Genomic DNA, 8,621 nt, shown 5'->3' with positions numbered 1-8,621 from the left:
AAATGAATAGATATTTCTCAAAGAAGACATACAGATGGCCAAAGTTATGAAAACACTAGTCACCATCATTAATCATCAAAGAAAATAAGATCAAAAGCTCAAAGGGGTACCATCTCACTCCAGTCACAATGGTTACTATAAAAAAGATACAAGATAAAAGTGTTGGTGAGGAGGCTAGTAAGAGAACACTTGTACACTGCCCATGGAGATCTAAAATAGCATAACTATTATAAGACATGGCACGTAGGTTCATCAATGAATTAATAAGATTATTACCTATATCCAGCAATATGTCTACTCAGTATTTGCCAAAGGAAATGAAATTGGTAAGTTCAAAAGGCATCTGCACTCCCATGTTTGTGCAGCACTATTCACAATAGCTGATATTTACAGTTACCTAAGTGTCCATCAAAAGATGAATGGATAAATAAAATTATGTGTGCATGTCCGTGTGTGTGGGTGCTGTGTGTGTGTATGTACACATATGTAATGGACTACAAATTCAGGCATAGAAAAACAAAGTGCTGGCACTACCACATGGATGAATTTGAATGACATTATATTAAATAAAATAAACCTGCACAGAAAGGTAATTACTACATGATTCAGTTATATATAAGATTTAAAAAAAAACTGATCTAAAAACTAAACTGAGAGGTTAATTTAGGTTGGGATGGGGTTGTGGTTTAGATTTAAAATGTCCTCCAAAAGCCTTATGTGTTAAGAGATAGTACTTTTGAAATGTGACTGGGTTACAGGGCACTATACTCAGCAGTGGATTCATGAGTTTAGTAGTTTTTGTGCTTTTAGAAGGTGGGGCTGGTCAGAGGAGGTGGGTGAAAGGGAAATAAACTGCAAGACTATATTCCTGTCCCAGTTCTATCTCTTTCTGTCTGCTTCATAAGTGGTATGAAGTGAGCAGCCTTCCTTCACCATGCTCTTCCACAATGATGTATCTGCAGTGCAGCCAGCTGACCATGGAATAAGTGCTCTGAAAACCATGAGCCAAAGTAAACCTCTCCTCTTTTAAGTTGCAGGTGTCAAGAATATTTTTTCTGAGTGACAGAAAAATGACTAATGTAAATGTTTGGGGGAAAGGTTTGACTAATGTAAATTTTGGGAAAGTTTTGGTGAAAGGAAATAAAATTCCAGGGCTCCAAGTGTAGTAGTACATGCTTGTAATTCAAGCACTCAGAAGACTGAGACAGGAGAATTGCAGGGCATTTGCAGCCAACCTGAGTGACATGGTGAGTTCAAGGCCAGCCAGAACTACATAGTGGGACTCTGTCTCAAAAAAAGTGGGAGGAATAAAATTCTATTTAGGTTAGAAGGGAGAAGCTTATGAAATCTATTATACAGTATGTTTATTGTATTTAATTGTATGTTGTATTCTTGCAAAATTTTGAGTGTTTCTTGAGTTCTCTCTACAAAAATAACTATAGAACATAATGCATATGCTAACTGGTTATGTTTAGAGATTGCACACTATTATATCTTCAAACATGTTAATAAACACTTTAACATGCTAAATTAAAAAAACTGAAATATAAAATATACATAAAATTAAGAAAAAAATAAGAAAATACAGAATGGTATTGCTTCCATTACATTTTGGGCACCAAAAGATCCATAAAGCCTTCAATTATTTTTTCATGGGATCCATACAACACAAAATAGTTCTTTGTATTTATTCTTATTAGAAATCAAATTTTCATCACTAGGACATCTAGTGACTTAAATCGAACCAAATTTAAAACTTTCTCTTGAATATGTTCACCTTCCCAACAAGCACCTACACTGACAGAAAATTAATGAAAAAACCATATCATTCTTTCTACCTCATGGTGGCTGAATTGTGTGGAGAGTGAAAAAAACACAATTTATTTAATGAGCTCTGAGAATTCAACCCTTGAGACAGTGGGAAATGTACAGATGCCACAGATAATACTCACTTGCAATTCTCTGGCCCAGCCTCTATGAAAACTGAAGAGGGCTTCATAGGTACTGATTGTGGAGAAGACAAAGCTTCAGTGACTGACATCTGAGTGTCAGTGTTTCTCAGTGAGCCTGGTGGAGTAAAAAAGAGGAGAGAGTGTGGGTCCTGGAGTTTCTCTCAAGAATATTGATGCTGGTAAAATCTCATAGTTCTTCAGTCTGTGAAGATGAAGACCTTGTATTTTGAAGAAAATTTAAACCATATTTTGCCAATGATTCCATTTTCTTCTCTCACTTTCTGAATCTAGAGCCTCTCTATAGTAAACATATCTTTCTGGAGTCATCTATCAGATGCAGAGGGGCATCAAAGAGGAGAAACAGTCCATGGTAGAGTAGATAGAAGACAGCAGCAGCAAAGCAGCAAGGGGTGGCCTTCTGTCTGTCCTTTTATATTCCATCCTGGCTATCTACCTTTTCAGTGGTGCCACCCAAACAAGATGGGACCCTGTTAGTCCCAGCATCACACATCCTAGATCCAGCCACCTCCAAAAAGCCCCATCTATGATTGCATGATGATTGGAAGGGACATCAAGATATAAGCTATAACATTGTGTATCATGTCTCAGTGATAAGAAGATGGCTAAAGCACCAAGAATGAGACAAAGGTGCCTGTTGTCACCACACATGCTCAATATAATACTTATTAAAATTTTGGCCAAAGTCATTAGGCAAGAGAAATAAACTAAATGGATAGAAAAAGAAAACGATAAAGTCAAATGATTATTTCCACATAATATGATTTTTGAAGAGATAAAAAACCCTCCATAATGGTGTTTTCTGTCACTAATAAATTTATTCATTTTTATCACTGCAGACATTAGCAAATTGACCCTTTTCTTTTTATGGAGACTATAGGCATATTTTTCTCAAAACTTTTTTTTCTTTCTCCTTTTTTCAGACAGGATCTCACCATGTAGTTCAGGCTGGATTTGCATTTTTTTTCCCTCATGCTGTGTACTAAACACACAGCCTTCACACTGAGCTTCTTTTTTATTCTGAGACAGAGTATCATTAAATTGCTGAAACTATAATTTGACTTGTGATCTTGCTGCCTCAGCCTCCCAGAGTTCTTATATTATAGATATCCATCACTCCGCCTAGCTATGTTTGTCTTTTTATATTTTTAGATAGTTTGATATAGAAACCTTGGATACTACATCAAACACATACTTTAGCAATTAACTCTTCTGATGTTAACACATTCACAATCCCAGCCAAGAGAATGGACACTTGTGGATACACTCTCATGTATGAATTTTAATTGTGCTGTGGTTTTCTTTCCTCCTCTTACCTACAAAGTTCACATGGTTTGTTTTCTTCTTGGAAGAATTCACTGGACAGGGATTTCCTGTCAGGAGGAGCCAGAGGGATCTTCAAAAATTAGAAATGTTGTATGGTGATCAAAAGAGGTAACCAACCCATTGTATTTATAATGATGTTTATAAGACTGTGTTTATTGTGATGGCTATAAGGGACTATCAATGATGTTCATGCAAGAAACATATTATGAATTAAAAAAACATGTACAATAGGTTAGTTTTGCTTTTAAGAACATAATTTTACATTTATGAAATGCTCATTTATGCTACAAGATCTATAGTAGAAAGATTATATGAATTATCTCATTTTCATAGTATGATCATACTCTGGTTTCTCATCAGATCACATAAATCTTTCACCTTTTACATAGTATGATGAAAGATTTAAGTTTTAAAATTACCACACCAAAAGGTACATTAGACACATCACCATTAATCCGACCCCAAATCCTTCCCTTTGCTTTAAACACTCTTATCCCATTTTTCTTGCTACATTCTGGAGCAGCTCTTGAAGTCCTATTTTTGTAAATGTCTTCATTTGTGCTATTGTGCTTTCAGCAATGTCCTGAACTGATTCAAAACTTTTACCTTTATGGCAATTTTGTCTTTGGGGAAGACCAAGAAATGTTATGTTGCCAGATCTAGTGAATAAGTTAGATAAGGGCATACATTATTTTTATGAATTTCTTTCCATTGGATGTCATTCACCAACAGACTTCATCATATTTTTTATCACATTTCATAGACACTCAAGAAAGAGTATTTCCAAAATTTCTTCTGAAATGGCAAGAAATAGGAGATAAGTGTTCAAAGCAAAGGGGAGTATTCTGAGAGAGGTTAATAGCAATGTGTCCTTCTACTGTAATAATTTTGTTCATTTAAACATTCACTGTATATTTCAATCACTCCTTATATTGCCATACTCCACTCCTACCACTTAATGAATGTTTACCATGTTTTACTATGCAGGTGATTTATTTATAGCTAACTTTCTCAAAGCCAGACAGATGATAAGTGGTGGGTGATAATTATACTTAAGGAAGTCTGACTAAAGAACATATTTTCTCAGTTTCTAAATGACAAGCATATACTGCACTTCATGACATATATTTAGATATAACACATATATGTCATACATATATATATGTCACGTATATATGTCATATATACGTGACATATATATATGGAGAAAGAAGTTTTTACATATGATTTCTCTCATAGGCAATTATTTTAATAATTTGTAATAACAATGACAGTTTTCATTTATTGAGCTCCTACTCTTAAGAAGTGCATCTTTAAACTTCACAATTAAGGTAGTGTTAATAATCACATATTCACACAAAAATGACATTAATTGTCATATCATAGAAAGTGTCAAATCATACAAAAATTGATATAAAAGACTATGTAAGCTTCTTCATTATTTTAGAGTCACTAGACTAAAGAAGTATGGGTAAAATCAAAGAAAATGTTTTCAATTATTTTGGACAGGATATGCCAAAGAAAAAAATTATTTATGCTAGTGATCCATGTAGGAAAATCAAAACTAGGGAGTACATAACAAGAAAAAATTCTACTGAATTAAAGAAATTACTAAATAATGCACATTTAAAATTGAAAAAGAATGTCTCTTGGATAACCGATCTACTCTGACTAGCCAGACTAAACAGAAGATGAGGAATTCACCTAAAGGATGATACGGTAAAGTGATAATTACTCAAGGTACCAGTTTCTTGTTCTTAGAATTTTGTATTTAACTTCTACTCCAGCAGATATATCAGTGATTTGAGAGCGGAAAACCATACAAGCACATCACAGTTCTTCCTCCTGGGCCTCTCAGAAAATCCTAAACTGCAGCCCTGTCTATTTGGACTGTTCCTGCCCACATATCTGGTCATGGTGCTTGGGAACCTGCTCATTATTCTGACTGTCACCTTTGACTCCCACCTCCACGCCCCCATGTACTTCTTCCTCTCCAACCTGTCCTTTGTGGACATCTGTTTCACTTCTACCATGGTTCCAAAGATGCTGTTGAACATTTACACACAACATAAAGGCATTTCCTACACAGAGTGTCTCACACAGGTGTATTTTATTACGATTTTCACTGGAATGGATAATTTCCTATTGACCATCATGGCCTATGACCACTTTGTGGCTATCTGTCACCCTCTGAAATACATAGTTATCATGAACCCTCGCCTATGTTGCCTCCTGGTTCTGATTTCTTGGTTCATTATGTTCTGGAATGCACTGCTCCACCTTCTACTAGTAATGCATCTGACCTTCCCTAGAGGTACTAAAATCCCACGTTTTGTCTGTGAACTGCCTCCACTTCTCAAGGTGGCCAGCTCTGATACCCGAATCAACAATGTTGTGTTGTACATAACAGTTGCTCTCCTGGGTATGTTTCCTGTCACCAGTATCCTCTTCTCTTATTCTGAGATTTTCTCCACAGTAATGAGGATGTCTTCTAGGGAAAGAAACTATAAAGCATTTTCCACCTGTGGGTCTCATCTCTGCATGATCTCCTTATTCTATGGAACAGGAATTGGGGTGTATCTTAGTTCGGCTTTAACTCATTCTTCCCAGGGAAACACAGTTTCCTCTGTGATGTACACTGTGGTCACCCCTATGCTGAACCCTTTCATCTATAGCCTGAGGAACAAAGATATGAAGGGAGCAATGGGAAGACTCCTCAGCAGAGAAGGCTGTTGTCTTTGATGGTTCAATATCTTTAGTGCTTAGTTGGCATTTCATTCCCTAAGGCAAATATTGTGATTTTCAATATCCTGATTGCATTCCTTTTCTAACACACATTGTATAACTTTTCTATTCCTAAACATTTGGCTCTACCTATAACCCTTCCTTTCTAATAGATGTAATTCCATTTTTCCACTTGTTCACATCCCCAACCCAGGAGGCATAGTGAGTTCCTCTCTTTTCTATACACTCATATCCTGCCTTGCTGCAATCTTTTTGATTATATATGAAATTAACCCAAACTGGTCACTTCTGAATTCATCCTTTGCTATTTCCACTCTCATCTTACCTCCCTATAGCCACCTAAATTGCTGTATCAGCTGCAAGCAGATTGCACCATGCAAATCATTCTTAACTCTTTAAATAGAATATCTTAAAATCTTAAGTGAGATAATGTCAGATATCTTCTCACAGCCCCAAAATGACTCACTAATTAACTCAAACCAAAAATCTACCACTGGCAGAAAAAGTCTCACCCAAAAAGAACTTGGTACTTTCACTACATTAATAAAAAACTAATACATCTGTCTTCCCAAATATACTAGTCTCACTGGCATAAAATTAGATCAGCTTAAGCCAGGTCACCAATCTCTCTCTTCAGAATTATCTCAACAGGCTCTGCACTGTTCCCTCTGCCTCCATTTGGTCCCACTTTCTGCTTCCTTATGATCTCAAAATGTGCCTCTTCTCATAATATATGAAATGAGCTCTAGTTTTACTTACTTATAAAATCCCTAATATATTAAATTAGATTTTCAGTAGTTTTTTCTCTGCATGTTCAGCCTTATTTCTAATAATTCAACTTTAAGTTTTGTATACATTCCTTATAGGCCTTATTCTTTCATTTTTGTGTGCCCCCCAAAACTGTTTGTCAAATACATTTCTCCTCATCATTCATTATTTAATTCTCAAGTATATTTTCCTGTTGGAAGATGGAATAAACATATGTAAAAAAGAATTAAGACATGTTATTTGCATGCAGCAATTTCCCATGAGAAATGTAATCATTATTCAATGAAAATATGTATCAATAAAAAATAAAATTTTAAAAATTCATTTAATCTTTCAATGTTCTTACAATTATACCTGATATTTCTAGCTTCATGTTTAACATACCTAACACATGAAGTACCAATATGGTATCCTCAAAAATTATCTCATTAATGACCGTAAATGTCCTCACTATGATGATGTGTTAAATATTCGAGGTGATGTATGTGTCAATGGTCCTGATTTGATAATACTACTAAGTATATGTGTATCAAAACATCGCTTCCCACCCCATAAGTATATACAGTATTCTCTACCTATTAAAGTATTACTGAAAAATTATTCCTTTTAATGTTAACATTTTTCATTTTCATTTTAGTTTATTCTTGTCTTCCTTCAAAAAATGAATTAAAAAAACACAATAGTCAAGGCAAATTGCTTAGCATGTGAGGATTGTGCTTCTTGCTTTTAGACATCTTCATTTAATCCTGGAAATATTTCTTTGAGATATTTTCTTTCATTCACCACATTGTGCAAAAGAAGAAATCAACATTAAGATTAAAATATAAAATGGAGTACTATTTAGCCATAAATAATAGATTCATTTATAGCTAAATGGATCCACATTGAAGTGTTACTCTTAAGTGAAATAAATAGAACACCCATATGTAAATACCAAATAGTTTCTCTTGTGTGAGAAACTCCAAGATTAAACAAGGACCAAAATGTATAATAAATAAGGTAATATAGGAAGGAACGGTCCAAAAGAGAAGGGGAAGTAGGAAGGGGGTGAGGGTAGAAAAGAAGGGAAGGAAAAAATATGAGAAAAGAAAAAAATGGAAACAAAGTTTTTGTAAATAGGGATGGGTGGATGCGTGGAAGGGAAGGAAGATGAATGGGGAAAAGCAAGAACCTAGATATATCACATACAGGCACAAATTCCCAATCATGAATGTGATTGGGAATAATAATGTATACCTAAAATGTACCAATAAACTTAATGGAATAAAAATTGATGTAAATAAAAAAGATGAAGTATAACTGACACAGAATTCACCATTCAAACGTGGCTACCATACGCTTTTTGTAAAAACAATAGCTGGATTTTCAATGTGAAATGGGGAAAAAATAAGAACCAAGATACATCATGTACAGGTACAAGCACCGAATCACAAATGTAAATGTATTGTATACCTAAAATGTACCAATAAAAGTATATAATCAAAAACAAAAAACTACTCCTTGAAGAGAACTTGCTCATTTCATTCATAGTCCTGTCATACCTAGGGCAGCTCTAAGAAGTCCCTACATTCCCTGTGGTCTTCAAGCTTTTCCTTACATTCCACTTTTAGTCCTTTTGCCTCCTTCCTTCCTTCCTGCCCTCCTTTTACTCCATCCTCCATTATTTCCTTGTTTCCTTAATTTCTTTTTTCCTTCTTTCCTCTCTTGCATTCTTCCTCTTTAGCCTCTTTCCTTCCCTTTCTCATTCCTTCCTTCCCAGTTTTTGCTGGCTTTATCAGTAATGCTAACCTGTTCCTTTCTTTCTAAATAATA

At 34.9% G+C, this 8,621-nt stretch overlaps 1 protein-coding gene across 1 annotated transcript; it reads left to right on the top strand.

Annotated features, from left to right (window-relative positions):
• The first annotated feature begins 236 nt into the window (after positions 1-236).
• LOC101705693 (olfactory receptor 7D4-like) lies at positions 237-6,038 on the top strand. Its single transcript, XM_087189018.1, has 2 exons — positions 237-326; positions 5,058-6,038. Exons 1-2 carry the CDS (start codon positions 237-239, stop codon positions 6,036-6,038), a joined length of 1,071 nt encoding a protein of 356 aa, XP_087045144.1.
• The last annotated feature ends 2,583 nt before the right edge of the window (positions 6,039-8,621 follow it).

This window comes from Heterocephalus glaber, unplaced genomic scaffold (genome assembly GCF_053883595.1).
Source record: "Heterocephalus glaber isolate CG9 unplaced genomic scaffold, H.glaber_assembly_v1.0 deba00001532, whole genome shotgun sequence".
Lineage (NCBI taxonomy): Eukaryota > Metazoa > Chordata > Mammalia > Rodentia > Bathyergidae > Heterocephalus > Heterocephalus glaber.
The sequence above is the reverse complement of the archived record's forward strand: the minus strand, read 5'-3'. Positions and strand labels throughout refer to the sequence as shown.

What these genes read in the sequence shown, in the direction of transcription:
- LOC101705693 (XM_087189018.1), top strand. Translation starts at nt 237, where the DNA reads ATGGCACGTAGGTTCATCAATGAATTAATAAGATTATTACCTATATCC. An exon ending in TGCCAAAGGAAATGAAATTG is followed by an intron (nt 327 to 5,057) that starts GTAAGTTCAAAA and finishes TCTTGTTCTTAG; the next exon opens with AATTTTGTATTTAACTTCTA.